This window comes from Gopherus flavomarginatus, chromosome 4 (genome assembly GCF_025201925.1).
Source record: "Gopherus flavomarginatus isolate rGopFla2 chromosome 4, rGopFla2.mat.asm, whole genome shotgun sequence".
NCBI lineage: Eukaryota > Metazoa > Chordata > Testudines > Testudinidae > Gopherus > Gopherus flavomarginatus.
Genome location: NC_066620.1, coordinates 49,764,959 through 49,780,407, shown reverse-complemented (window position 1 = coordinate 49,780,407; position 15,449 = coordinate 49,764,959). Strand labels below are relative to the sequence as shown.

The 15,449-nt window shown below is 43.9% G+C and overlaps 1 protein-coding gene across 4 annotated transcripts in view; it reads right to left on the bottom strand.

Annotated features, from left to right (window-relative positions):
• ANGEL2 (angel homolog 2) overlaps window positions 1-15,449 on the bottom strand; it is a 34,568-nt gene that overhangs the window by 9,386 nt on the left and 9,733 nt on the right. For 3 of the 4 annotated variants that reach the window (XM_050950226.1, XM_050950227.1, XM_050950228.1), the window contains 3 exons: window positions 11,829-12,082; window positions 4,128-4,197; window positions 1,456-1,877 (listed from right to left, as the gene is read on the bottom strand). In XM_050950226.1, the coding sequence (XP_050806183.1) occupies window positions 1,456-1,877; window positions 4,128-4,197; window positions 11,829-12,082 (746 nt within the window). Of the gene's footprint in view, window positions 1-1,455; window positions 1,878-4,127; window positions 4,198-11,828; window positions 12,083-13,602; window positions 13,949-15,449 lie in introns of those variants that run through there. The other variant, XM_050950229.1, reaches the window with a different exon arrangement.

Below are 15,449 nucleotides of genomic sequence, written 5' to 3'. Positions count from 1 at the left end.
GCCCCGGCTCATCCATAATGTGAGAATAATCCTTTTGAAAAGGATCAGAAGGTCCGTGATTAAATCTCCTCCCACACCAAAAAAATGATAATGACGCAAGGTGGAACAGTATTTTACTGTGTCAGTAGAACATGTTTTATGGACATTTCAGCCAAGTTAATGAAAAGGGAAGTTTGGTCTTAGCCTGACTGATAACATAAGCCCTATTGTATTGCTAGTTGTAAAAGGAATACCTTAATACTTAAATACAATTCTTTTTGGGGAAAAATTACCCCTTACAAAAGAAAAGGAACACTTGCCAAGTGCTAGACTTGGCATTTAAAGTGTTCCCAGATCTACACTACAGACCTATATCAGTATAACTATGTCACTCAGGGGTGTAAAAAATCCACACCCGAGTGATAGTTTTACTGACCTACCTCCCATGTAGACAGCACTATGTCAATGGGAGAGCTTCTCCCGCCAACATAGTTCCCGCTTCTTGGGGAGGTGGGTTAACTATGCCAATGGGAGAAGCTCTTCTGTTGGCATAGGAGAGTCTTCACTAAAGCACTACAGCTGTGGTGCACATGAAGACAAGACTCAAATTAAGCCAGAGGTAAGGTCCAGATACATATCTGTAACGGAACATATACCACTTTCAAGAACAATTGTTTATATGTTTTAAAACATTAGAGTCAGCAAATTAGGAGTTAAAGTTGCACTTCTGAAACAAAACACTGAGTCAGCCTCAGACCTAGCATAGCAATTCTGTGGCGACTTTCCTTTGTTTGTAGATTTTAGAGTGGAGGTCAAAAATCGGGCTTCTAATGGAAACTCAACTCCACACAGAACTAGAAAGGGTTAAGGTGGTCAGGTAGGACAGGCTGCATCTGGAAGGAAAGCCAGGGGCAGGGAATTGATTGCAAGCAGGTTCAAAGCCAGGAAGCTTGCAACAGACAGGGGCTGCTGCTGGGAAAAGGGAAGAGGTTTGGCACTGTTATTCCCAGGGCAAGAAGGGGAATCAGGAACTGTAGGAAGCAGTCCAGGGAAGGAGCAGTGAGAGGAAAGCCCAGAACTGCTGTGTGTAGAGTCCCTGGACTGGAACTTGTAGTAGTGAATGAGCTTGGGTTCCTCTACCAGTCACTGAGGGCATGGCAGAGACTGTGGGGGTGACAGAGAATTGAAGGACTGTATCCCGAAAGGGGGAATGCTGAGTGACCTAGCCGGAGGGTTGCGTCATGAAGACGCTGCGGTTCCAGCGACGAGAGGAGCTGCATACCTGAGAGAGACAATGTGATGGCATGTGACCACAAGAAGGGGTGACGATTTTGAGTGCTAATCCCACAACTGATCAGAAGGAGGCACCAGATAAGTGGTGAGTGGTGCACACCGTGACAGGTGGCCATTGTCACTCCATAAAATATTCCTTTTCCACCAGCATTAATTCTTACATGAGATGAAACAAACACCTACCTTTCCTATAGGTAGTCCTTCGTAATTCAGATTTCCTTCCTTTATAAAACTGTACAGTGGAGAACCAGGAACAGAGTTGAAGTCACCACAAATGATAATAGGACAGAATCTACCATCTTTCTGATGGGCAACGCTGGCAATCTCTGCCAGTAACATCGCCAGTTGGGTCAGTTTAATGTCCCCTCGCCTTGGATTATACAGCAGATGCGTGTTGGCTATACAGACTGCAGCAGTAGCTTTACAGTGAAATCTGGGCTGCAGAAGCAACACTAGTCCAACATTGTCTCTGTCCAAAAGTGGAATATCATGGCGGAAAAATTCCACTGGGTTTGAAGAGATAAGATTAAATTTGGAAATTTTGAAGCAAATAGCACAGCCATCAGGTTTCCTTCCTGTCCTCATTTTATATTCACAATGATAACCTGTACAAAAGAAATGTGAATCATTAACGGAAAAAAACAAGAACGTAGCTTATGCTGTTGTTTTTCCATAGTAGTCAATACCTGAGCCTGCTATAGTCAAGGCTGTAAAAAGTTTCCACTGTACCCATTTTCAAATGTTCCTAACTTTGAGATCTTCACCTTTTGGACTGAAATGTGCATATTTGGTCTCTGTCTGAAAACTAACCATCAAAAAGAATGTAAGCATCTGAAAACGGAGGGATTATAATGGAAGCTGTTTTGCATAATTATGTAAAGAGAAAATAGTCTTTATAAATGACTTACTAAAAATGTGCCTCTCAATACATATTCTTACCAATAAATCTCCTTTTACTTTAATGGCTGCTGAGAGGGGGAAAAAGTGAATCACACTCCGAGTGTACATGTTAACACAGGTCCGGATACTCATTTGCCTAAAGAGCTGTTTACACTGCTCTGTACACTGACTGAGCAGTGTAAAGGGACTAAAATGTAAGGGTAGGTCTATAATACCTGCCAGTTCAGCAGGTAATGTTCGATGTATGGGGGATCGATTTATCGTGTCTCGTCTGGAAGCGATAAATCGATCTGCTAATTGACACTTGTACTCCACCTCGGCAGAAGGAGTAAGCGGAGTCGACGGGGGTGCTGCGGCAGTCGACTCGCGGCCATAAGGACGGCCAGGTAAGTCGACCTAAGATACTTCGATTTCAGCTACGCGAATAGCGTAGCTGAAGTTGCATATCTTAGTTCGAACCACCCCCACTAGAGTAGCCCAGGCCTAAGTGAGCATCAGGCCCATGATCTTCATCTTTCAAAATAAGAGTTGCTTCAGTCTAGTACTGTACTGCCATCCCAAGAGGGCAAGCTTTATAGCTCAACGACCTACATTCAAATTTCACGCCCTGAACAGCACTTTTGTTTTCTTGGGGGGGAAAAAAGTTCACTTTTGCATTCTCTGAAAAAGAAAAAATACATGTAGCCGTATCATACCTCCTTTACGGATATGTCTATGTTCAGTGTGACTTGTTAAAATAAAACCAGATTTCTGAGGCTATACAGCATGCACTGAAGGAACTCAGAAAGGAAAGAAAAACTTGGATGTGAGAAGTTAATTTGAACAATAAATCAAATCCAGTAAGGCCTGCGGTGTATATACTTCTAAACTAATGATATAAGATACTCAGCATGGTGCTTCTTATGTGTCATAGGACAAGTCAAATGTAAAATGATTGATGCTTTAAAGTTTAATCAGGGTGCTACCAGAGTAGCTTAATAATGGTTCACTTGTGAAACATTCCTATTAAGAACAGTACTTGACAGATTTCTGTAGGCCAGAAATGATTGTCTGACAGCTTTAAAAACCCAGTAGTTTATATTAAAACAGTAATGTTATGATAATCACCCAACTTTCTGAAATTTGCTTTACAGTAGTAAGAGCTGCAAGGTCTCAAGATAAGCTTCCAGTGCCTTCTCAATAAATTAAGAGTGCCTTGTTCCCAACACAGCTTAGAAATGACAAGCTTTTTTGAAAGTTCTTTTTATATAGAGCAAGACATCTATATTCAACATTACCGATACATTATTTCAGGATTATAATATTTTCCATTAACTGTAACTGTCACAAAAGGTAAGTCTTTGCTACAATTTTATGTATGACTGAAACGCTACATCTTCCACAGCAATTAAAAATAACTATTTGTGAAAGTATACTTTAAATTATCAAGATAGAATGAGTGTAGTAACCACTTCAGGGAACACAAAAGCTTAAATAAATGATTACACTAAACTCTAAAGCATACATAATATAGAATTTAGAAGCCAATCAACAAGACTGTTCCTGATTTGTAGCTTCAGTTATACCTAGAATTGAGATCCAACATCCACATCCCTCTAGAATTTAAGGGACTGACTTGCATGTTTTAAGCATCTCTTGTGAAGTGATGAGTGGCCTCCTTTCTCACTGAAGCCAATGAAAGCTGAGGACACTCAGCAATTTACAGGATCAGGTCTTAAGTAAATTCATTTGAAAGCAGTTATGGGCCCAGTTCTGCACTTCATATGCAGGCAAAATTCAGGCATTAATGAGTTTGCCAAAATGAAGAGTGCAAGAGCAGGTCTTAAAGTAACACCTATTTATCTAATTTTTGCCATATGAAAAATGACTCTCTTCATTCCACGTAGATTATTTCTTATAAGTACATAAAAAAAGGAAAACGTAATGAAATGTGGGACAAAAGTGTTCCATCATACCCAAATATTCCAAACTCGGCTTGATCTCCATTCCAAAATGGTCCTCTTGTACTTCTTGCAAACACAGTACCTAAAAGAGTTTTTCCAATTTGAATTTATTACATTAATAAACATATTAACAAAAGCTTTCACTTCATTAACTAGTGCATTTATGTTTTTCCTTGAAACTTTAGTAACTTTATTTACAGAGGTAAAAACTAATGCAAGAGATTTCTCTATTTAAAAACTGCTTAGTGTAAGTAGTATTTGATACCCATTCTATTTATTCAAAAATATGATCTGTCTAATCATGTAGATTTACCAAATAACTAAGTGACAAAGGATTAAAAAAGCTCCATGTTGACAAGAAGCTTAATTTTCAAGTTGGGGTGCTTGGCTGGGATGTCCTAACCCTATACTTAGACACAAATCAGCACTTAAGCCCCACTCTGATAAACATTTATGCATGTGAGAAGCTTGATGACATCAGCTTGCAAAGCTCTAAATAGTAGCAGAGGCTCTGGAGATATCTGCCCCCAGACTCCCTAAAACAGCATTGCACAGGTTTACACTCATCTCACATTTGGGAGATTTCTAGCCTTGTGGTAGTTAATTTATTTTTAAAAAGTTTAGATTCTGCAGGTGATGAGAGACTCCCAGGAAAACTTCCTACTCCTCAAGAGCAAGTGCGTTTTTCAAGTCCTGAACAAAGAGCAGCTCATAACCACCCATCACCCCAAACCTGGTGAGTAGCAAAACAACCTGCACCTTAAATGCTGGAGAACAACTGAGACGTGGGGTGGAAGAGGAAAAACACCAGACTGCTCACCCATTATTATGAAAGTACCACTCGGTCTCTAAGGGCTTGTCTACATTTACAGGGCTACAGCTGCGTCGCTGTAGCGCTTCTGAGTAGACCGGGGTGGGCAAACTTTTTGGCCTGAGGGCTGCATTGGGTTTTGTAAATTGTATGGAGGGCTGGTTAACGGAGGAGGTCAAGGGCTGATCGCGATCTCCTATCTGCCCCTCCCTCCAGGACTTCTGCCCCATCCAATGCCCCCTATTCCCTGACAGCCCCTCTGGGGCCCCTGCTCCATCCACACACCCCTGCTCCCTGTCCCCTGACCACCCTCGGACCCCCACCGCCCCATCCAACCCCTCCTCTCATTCCTGATGGCCCCATCCAACCACCCCTTTTCCCTGTTCCCTGACTGTCCCCGTAACCCCTGCCCCGACTGCCCCCCCATCCATTCCCTCTCTTTCGTGACTGTCCCCCCCCGTGTCCCTGCCCCCATTCAACCTCGCCCCCCCGACTCCTATCCATACCCCTCGCCCTCTGACCACCACCTTGAACCTCCCTGCCCTTTATCCAACCCCCACCGCTCCCTGCCCCCTTACCGCGCTGCCTGGAATGCCGGTGGCTGGCGCCAATACAGTCGCACTGACCAGCTGGAGCCAGGCCATGCCGCTGCTGCCACTACCAGGCAGCACAGAGACTGGGTCAGGCCAGGCTCTGCAGTTGCACTGCCCCAGGAGCTCACATCCCCACAGCCCAGAGCATTGCGCCAGTGGCGGAGCGAGTGAGCTGAGGCTGTGGGGGAGGGGGGACAACAGGGGAGGGGTTGGAGGCTAGCCTTCCAGGCCAGGAGCTCAGGGGCCAGGCAGGATGGTCCTGCGGGCTGTAGTTTGCCCATCTCTGGCGTAAACACTATCTATGCCAACAGGAAGGATTATTCCATCAGTAGGGCCCTACCAAATTCACAACCATGAAAAATGTGTCGACTGACCGTGAAATCTGGTTTCCCCCTCAACCCCCCAATGAAATCTGGTCTTTTGTGTGCTTTTATTCTATACTATACAGATTTCACAGGGGAGACCAGCATTTCTCAAATGGGGGGTCCTGACTCAAAAGGGAGTTGCGGGGAGGGGGTGGTCACAAGATTATTTTAGAGGGGGCGCGGTATTGTCACCCTTACTCCTGTGCTTCCTTCAGAGTTCAGCAGCCGGGGAGCAGCGACTGTTGGCCGGACACCCAACTCTGAAGGGCAAATGGAGCCCATCAATGCTTGCAGACTATTGCTGGACAGTCACAAGAGATGCTCCATTTAATGAATACAAGAGACAAGCCAAGAAGCGCCGAGTAGACACTGAATAGGACTAAATTATGTACATAATAGTTTTTTGCCTTTTGTTTCATAATACATTTCATTTATATAACCCTTTTGCTGATTTTTAAAGTGTTACATAAACAGGACAGGTGAAATATTATCATGTAAAGCAACCATAAACACATGAAAAGACCAGAAGTAAGGGTGGCAATACCACAGCACAGAAGTAAGGGTGGCAATACCATGCCATGCTTCTATGCTGCTGCTGGTGGCAGCTCTGCCTTCAGAGCTGGGCTGCCAGCCAGCAGCTGCCACTCTCCTGCTGCCCACCTCTGAAGACAGCAGCAGCGCAGAAGTAAGGGTAGCAGTACCGCACCCCTCTCTACAATAACCTTGCAACTACACCACCCCCCGCCTGCCCAGGTCCTTTTTGGGTCAGAACCCCTACAATTACAACACTGAAATTTCAGATTTCATTATTTCAATTTACTATATTTAAATAAATAAATATAAACAATAATTGGAGAGATACCTATCTCCTAGAACTGGAAGGTCATTGAGTCCAGCCCCCTGCTTTCACTAGCAGGACCAAGTACTGATTTTGCCCCAGATCCCTAAGTTGCCCCCTCAAGGATTGAGCTCACAACCCTGGGTTTAGCAGGCCAATGCTCATACCTAAATCCTATGACTGTGAAATTGACCAAAATGGACTGTGAATTTGGTAGGGCCCTACCCATCAAAGTAATTAATCCACCTCCCCAAGAGGAGGTAGCTAGGTCAACGGAAGAACCCTTCAATCAACCTAGCGCTACATAGGGACTTAGGTTGGTTTAACTACGCTGCTCAGCGGCGTGGATTTTTTTTATACCCTTGAGCAACACAGTTATGTTGACCTAACTTTCTATCACAGACCAGGTCTAAGTCTCATCTGAAAGAGACATGCATTGCAAACAACCAATTTCTCTAATCTCAGAAGAACTGATTCAGTCCTGCTGACTGTTAAGCCTGTGGAGCCTATGTATTTGAAACCTGAGACCAGCAGCAGTTTTATCATTTAAGGATTTGATACAGTCCAAATAAGTATATTAGTGTAGTGCGTCTGCCTTCCCAATCAAGGATCCACACAGGAGCAGCTGCTCAAGTGCTTTTTCCACCAACAGGCTTCAAAGTATCACAGCAAGACTTCAGGAAGGGCTCCTATGATTCACTGAATACCTTGAACAACACAATATCTAGTCACAAAAAAAAATTTGAAAAGAACATTAAGTTTGCAAAGCCAAGCAGTCAAAGTTAGGAAGTGCCAGGAATAAGGTTGCCTATGCAACCTTAATTCAGCCCACTTGTGCACGTACATTATGATATTACATGATCACAGGACCTCTGCCTCAGTCAGTGCACAGGATGGATGATGTTCACCTAATAAGCTATTCAATATTTTGTTTTGTCCTCGTTCAATAAATGGCTCTGGGCCTTATTTAATAGGCACTATTCGGACCCTGTTCTGAAGCACTTGGACACTATAGTGATGAGCATCACAAAAAAGCCCAAATGCTTCTCATATGTAAATAAATTTAGCATTACAGTACCCTGGTGAGGGGATGGTATTATCCCTAACTTTACAGATGGGGAGCCGAGGCACAGTGAGATCAAGGTCAAAAGTACCCACTAATTTTGGGTGCTCACTTTGAGAAACCTGATTTTTCAGGGTGCCTAGCAGTTTGAATGTTATATGTTTAAAGCACAGCTCCCACTGTCTTAGTGCCAGTTGTGAATGCTCGGCACTTCTGCAGGTCAGACTCCAGAGTCTGAAGTTGGGCACACAGAAAATGGAGAATACACAATTACTGACCACCTCCGAAAAGTCTAGTTTCAGTGATTTGCCCAGCATCACACAGGAACTCTGTGGCAGAGGTAGAGATAGAAACCAGTTCTTCAGGACAACATTCAACTGTCTTAACTACCAGTCCCGCCCTTCCTGTTCCAGCCATCCTCTGCCCTATTCACTACAAACCTTTCATCTTCTGCAACAGATGAAGCTTGGTCCTACAGACAACAGTCTCCCTTACTGCACAACCCTGATTCATCCCCAAAGCAGGTCCAGCCTGTACACTGAATGAGGCAGGAGTCTTGTGAAAAAAAAATAAATAGTATGTGATCATGGAATTAAAGATTGTATCAAAGTGTACACACAATGGGGCCGAATTAAGGTTGTACAAGCATCTTAATTCTGACATTTTGCAATGTAAGTGTTGACTTTACAACCTCCATAATGGTGTTTCTGTAACTTCCTAGGTTCTTAAAAAAGAAACTGAAAAACATAGATTTGATCATGTGGCATCATACTGACACCCACATGGGTTACTCCACCAGGACTGCAACCTTTAGATCTACCTCTGTCACTTAAGATAACAGAGTAAGTGACAGTGATAAGTTGTCATTCTGTGTGGGGAACAGCATTAGTGGGGGATGAGATCCAGTTTGCCAGTGGGTTTCATAGATATTGCTGAAAGCAGAGGAATGGGGAGACTCAGGAATCTTGGGTTCCACTGAAGGCTCTAGGGGACACTCTTCTTCCCATTTGCCTCCCCAAACCCAAGCTTGACCCGTTCTGCCCCATCCATGTCTTAGTACTGACTTCTCTTTACCCCTGACTCCTTGTCAGAATCTCAATTCGCCTCCACTCCTTGGGGTTCTCATGCCAGTCTCCCTCTCCAGCCCTGCTGAGTCCCCGTCTCCACTCCACACATTCAGTTCCAGTCTCCTTGCCCAGCCAGTCCCAGTTCTCTGCCTGTACCCCAACTTCCTATCAGACCTCTCCCCCCTCCTCTGGTCCACTCCCCCCGTCCTCAGTCCCAATCTCCTCATCCAGCCTGTCTATGCCCCCCCTCTTAGTCTAATTTCAGTTTCCCATCTCCCTAAGACAAGTGGCTCCCAGTAACCCTGCACACCCTTCACTAGCTGCCAGTCTCTTTGCCCAGCCAGCCCATCTCCCCACTCCAACTCACAGCCAGTCCCCTTGCCGCCTCCCAAATCCCAATCTTGTTCCAATCTGGATTTTGTGCCCTCACAATTCAAATCAGATAGCTTCTTCCTCCCAGCTGTACTGCTACCAGCAGGGAGTCACTGAAAGCACAGGAGTGACAGGCTCCATGCTTTGTTCCAGTGCAAGCCCTACTCCACAGTAGGGTGACCAGATGTCCCGATTTTATAGGGACAGTCCTAGATTTTTGGGTCCTTTTTTTATATAGGCTCCTCCCACCCCGTCTCGATTTTTCACGCTTGCTGTCTGGTCACCCTAGCCAAGATCAACAGTTAGGGCTTGTCTACACTGGCAACGTTAAAGTGCTTTAACATGGTTTGTGCAGTCGTGGCAGAGCTGTAAAAACAACACCTCCACAAGAGGCGTAGCTAACAGCGCTGGGAGCACGGCTCCCAGCACTGGTGTACTGTCTACACTGGCGCTTTGCAGCACTGAAATTTGCTGTGCTCAAGGGGGTGTTTTTTCATACTCCTGAGTGAGAAAGTTGCAGTGCTGTAAAGTGCCAGTGTAGATAAGCCCTTACAGGGAAAGTCTTTTTGAATCCCTGAGCATGCTCCAGCCCATGGCTACAATCATCCTATGGGGATGGCACATGGTCAGTCTGGTCAGCACTGAGAAAGGCTCAGAGAGGATAGAACTGTCAGATTTCAGCAGTTAAAAAATCAAAGTCTCTATTATGCATTTGCAAACTGATTATTTTCCCCCAAAGGCTTATAACTTGGCCAAATTTGGGTGGATTTTTTCAAGATCAGCAAAAGCTGCATCTCTGAAACAAAGGCCTCGTGCTTTTGCTCCCCACACCTGCACTACCATATTTCAAATCCCCACCACTCCAAAGCATGTGGGAACTAGAATTTTTCAAAGAAAAGTTCACTAGAATGTAACATGGCAAAATAATGCATTTTTCCCTGGCTCCATTCTTGCAAACAATTGATCTGTTTTGATTGAAATGTTCCAAGAAAATTCAATGAAGCAGACACCCAGCAGAGAAAATTTTAGCCCAAATGGTTAGTTACAAGACCCTATTTTCAGTTTAATTATAATGGAAACTGTCAGACAGACAATCTTAAAAAGTAGTGCTACCCGCCCTGCCTACAAACAAACATTTATATTGTGCTAGCATCTACAGCTCCAGCCAGACTAGACTAACACGTGTTAAGGGCTGTACAAACGCACAGTAAAGGATAGTCTCTTCTTCAAAGATTTTATAATCTGAACGACGATATAACACGTGGACAAAACAGGCAAGTTCACTTGGGGTGGATACGACAGGAGAACAGCAGCAACGTGCACAATTCTTAGCCAATCAGGAGCAGCAATCACAATTTGTCACCAACATTCTCAGGTTACCATTTCATATATACATTAAGGAAGGCAAGAGATTTAAAGGAGAATGAGGTAAGCAGCTTTCTAGATTTTGACTGAGATCTTTTTCCACTCATAATGGGCAGCATAGGAGGAAGTGCACATAGTAGAAGTGGGCAATCAAGGCAATCATGCCCAGCATCACTGATGAAGGAAAGGCAGAAGCTGACCTTGTGATAAATTAGAAGGTCTGATACGTAATGCAGAAGTAGATTGTGAAGGTGATTGCGAGAGCTGCTGCAAGCAAGATGGTATTCTTAACAGCAGCATTTTGAATAGACTTAAGTGATGAGATTATAGGCACTGAGAGAAAAAATTACAATAGTTAAAGTGTGACATAATCAGGACTTGGATAAGAATTTTGGTAGCATGGGCAGAGAGGAAAGACTGGATCTTAGAGGAGTTGTGCAAGAAAAAAAAAAAGTGGGAAGATTTGGACATGGCCTGGATGCGTAGGTTTGAAGAGAGGGCTGAGCTAAAGACGAAGTAAAAGTTACAGGCCTGAGTGAAAGACCGCTGTCCACTCCAATAGAGAGGCAGGAGAGAAGTTAGTTTCAAGAGAAAATAATGAATTCTGTTGTGCCCATGTTAATTTTTAGAGATAGCTAGACATCCATGACGAGACATCACAAAAGACAAGCTTAAATTTTAGTTTAGATGGAGGGGTGAGTTCTAGTATGGAGAGACAGATCTGCAGGTCATCAGTATAAAGATGGTAGTCAAAGCCACATTTGCAAATGAGATCAACCAAGATAAGATACTGAGAGAGAAGACTGCCAAAGGCAGAGCCCTAGAAAGGACCTTCCACTGAAAGGGAAGGAAGGAGGATGATGACCCACTGAATAAGACACCTAAAAGGGTAGGAAGAGAATCAGGAAATGAAGTCATGAAAGTGCAGGAATGATGGGATAATGAGAGACTATTTTTGACCACACAAGCATGAAGGACAGTTTCAGAAGTGCACGTGTAAATATAGTAGTGAGGATTACAGTAATGCTACCTGTGGCTACTGCCTCAGGGTTAGATCACTCAGAAAACACTACTTTGGTAAACATGAACCAGCAGTACTAATAAGCATGACTTGATAACTTAAAGGACAGCTGAATCCATTAGACAGCTTATCTACTAGATCACACACAATCCAAAACTACTCTTGCTATACGTTGAATATATTGTTCTCAATATAACCTGTGTTAGTTTTCCACTTACATCTGCATCCAGTTGTTTGATTTCCCGTAGAATGTTGGGAAATCTATAACCCCACATTAACACTGGCCGTCTGCAGTGTTTATACAGGTGGGAGTTATCTTCTAACAAATTCTGTGAAAGGATATTGTAGGACATCACAGTAAAATCAAACTTTCCCTTGTCTTCTGTATTGTTTTGGTCAATTTGCTTATCTTCAAGAATCTTCATTGTTTTACTATGATGACAGAAATACTCCCAATGTCTTTTGATCAGGCCTGTTAAAACATTAAATACCAAAGTGAATGATCATGTAATACATTTGCATTACTGTATGTTGATCTTACAACTTGTTTCATATGCAACATATTGTACTTAAGGAATTATTATTCCTCATGAGAGCTCCCTTTTGCTTAAACAAATTAAAGGCAAATTTGTATCTCATGACTAGAAATATTTCAGACCCTCCATTTGAGATGGAAATAAACTGCTCATATAAACTGCATAATCTTTAACCACTATATGCCCCACATTTCAGACTTCTCTGAAGTTAGAGTAACCTAATATATCCTATGAAGCTCATTATGGCCAGTTTCCACAGATACGCTACTCAGTCTTTATAATTCTCCTGTAAAGTTTGGGGATTAGAGAGACTCAAAAGCTTCCATATGGTTCTAAATTTGGAGCCACAAGAACCACTGAAAATGCCATCTTGCCTCTTTGCATTATCTCCTATACAGTATCAAAAATGGTAGAGGATCTGGAAGCAGGTAGCAAAACTGACTCTCTTATCTAAGGGCTTGCCTAGACTACAAAATTAAGTCAACTTTATATAATTCAACCTCGAGTCTCTGAATTAATTAAATCAATTGTGTGTGGCCACACCATGCTCATTATCTCAATGGAGTGCATCCTCACTAGCGGTGCCTGCATCGAAGCACTGAGCTATCCCAAAGTGTGACTTGCCACAGTGTGTTTTGGGAAGTTTGTGCAATGTCTCATGAGACCAAAACATTGTCACAGGGGAGAACAGGAACATTGCTTCGGCATCCCATAATGGCAAACAACCCAATGGCAAACAACCCAGTGGTTTTTAAGCCTTAAAACCACCACGAGTATGCCATAACCCCAGAAGCATGGAGCCTGCTCAGTTGTGCACTCTTGCTGTGAGCATCTCAAACACCTCGCGCCTTCTCTTGCATTATTTACCGAGCCGAAGTAGGGTCTGCTGTGTAGAACATAGTGATGTCCTGCAAGCAGCCCTGCTGCAAGCCATTGAAAACCAATTCACAATTGCTGCTGGCAATTCACAGAGCAGCTGCACTCTGAGCATCGTTTCTGGTCCCATGAAACAAGCACTGACTGGTGCGACTGCACCGTTTTGCAGGTATGAGCAGTGGCTGCAGAACTTTCAAATGCAGAATGCCACCTTCCAGGAACTTTGTGCAGAGCTTTCCCCAGCCCTGCAGTTCAGTAACACAAAAATGAGAGCTACTTTGACAGTAGAGAAGTGAGTGGTAATCGCTATTTGGAAGCTTGCACTGGTAGACAGTACTGGTCAGTGAAGAATCAGTTTGGAGCAGGTAAATCAACCGTGGGAGCTGCTGTGCTCCAAGTGTGCAGGGCCACTAATCGACTTATGCTATGAAAGGTAGAGTGTCTGGGAAATGTGCAGGACATAGGGAACCCCATCGCTGCAAAACCATCCACTAATTATGGTGGGGCAATAGATGGCATGCACATCCCCATCTTGGCTCCAGACCATCTTTTCAAAGGGTACATAAACCGAAAGGGATACTTTTCAATGGTGTTGCAAGCACTAGTGGATCACAGGCGGCGTTTCACCGTCATCAACATAGAATGGTCAGGAAAGGTTCATGACGTACATCTTTAGGAACTCGGGTCTGTTCAAAAAGCTGCAATCCGAGACTTCTTTCCAGCCTACCCCTTGCTCATGAAGCCATACACCGGCCATCTGGACAGCAGTAAGGAACGGTTCAATATAAGCTCATCAAGTGCAGAATGGTGGCTGAATGTGCCTTTAGTTGTGTGAAACGGCGATGGAGACGTTTACTAACAAGGCTGGACCTTAGCAAAGAGAACATCCTCATGGTTATAGCTGCCTGCTGTGTGCTCCATATCATCTGTGGGGAAAAAAGGAGGAAAGTTTTCCACAGGGGTGGGCTGTTGAGACAGATCACATGGCAATCATTTTTGAGCAGCCGGACACTAGAGCAATAAGAAGAGCACAGCAAGAGGCGCTGTGCATCTGCAAGGCTTTGAAAAGACGTTTCAATAATGAGTCACAGTAATGTGAGCTGCTTGTCTGCATTGTGCTTTCCCAAATCTTCACCTGCCCTGTATCACTGTCCCTATAAAGCTAATCACCCACCCAAGGCCATCGCTTCTACTCACTAAAGAACATTTATTTCTCAAATCCATTTACTTTATTTAACAAACATAAGTAAAGAGAGAGAACAGAACAAAAATGTAACCTTGGGAAAAGGGGTTGTAAAGTTGGAACTGGAAAAACATTTTCATTTTGTAACATAACACAGCATTCCAGAGCATCAAAGGTCTGTGAATGGGCGCCTTCTGTTCCTTCTGTTCCCCGAGGTAAGTGAAAGGGATAATGGACTTTTTGCCCACGCCTCATGGAACACTTGGGGGAGGGCGACTCCATGCCAGGAAATGCTGGCTGGCTGTCCACCAGGATCTGCAGAGGGACTCTACCCTTCTGCTTCTGTTCCTGCAGTTCAACCAGACACCTCAAAATGTTTGGTCCCTCATAATCCGAAGCATCTCATCCTGTTCCGCACGCTCTTGCTCATTGGAAGCTTTCTGCTCTCCACGTCCATGTCTAAGTTTTTGGACAGTGAAATCCTCCACACTCTCCGCTCTGTTTCAGCTGTCCTGGAGGAGTTCACTATCTCGGTGAACATGTCCTCCTGCCTTCTCTTTCTTCTACTTCTAATCAGCAAAAGTCTGCTTTGAGGTGTTGATGACATGCCAAAGGACACATTTCCAGCTGTCAGTAGTGGGAAAAAATAAAGGAGCCATTGTATATGAAATAAAATGTTTCCATAACAAAGTCGTTTTCATAAAAAAAACCTTATTGCACTAGGAGCAAGCCATAACATAATCAGAATCCATAACCATTCACTATGCTGTTTTGCTGCTCCAGCCATGGTGAGTAGGCCCCCCTCGGGTCATGGGTGAACGCACTTTTAATAAAGTTGATGCAGGCTCATGTCGGGAGCAGAAGCAGCTAGTCGAACAATGGCCCTTCCCCATAGCACCACGAGAAGCTGTTTACAAACAGGGGAGAGGAACATTTTCACTCCCAAATTGTGGAATCTCTCATGTGGAGCCCCAGTCCCCTATCAGCCACTTTAAATTGCTTGCCGATCCATGCTGAGCACAGTAAAGGTGCATTAGCGGCCAGGTGGTTTGGCAGTCTGGAACGTATGTGGTGGCGTCTATGTGCCCTTTTTTTTTCCCTTGTAAGAGCACTTATAATGAGAACTTCCCTCCTGTTTTCCCTAGGCAACCTGATGTGATATTAGTCTCCTGAGAGTAACAGAGGGGAAAAGGAATGAGATGCAGCAAGTGTCTGGGTATAGACCTGGTCCTTATACTGCTATG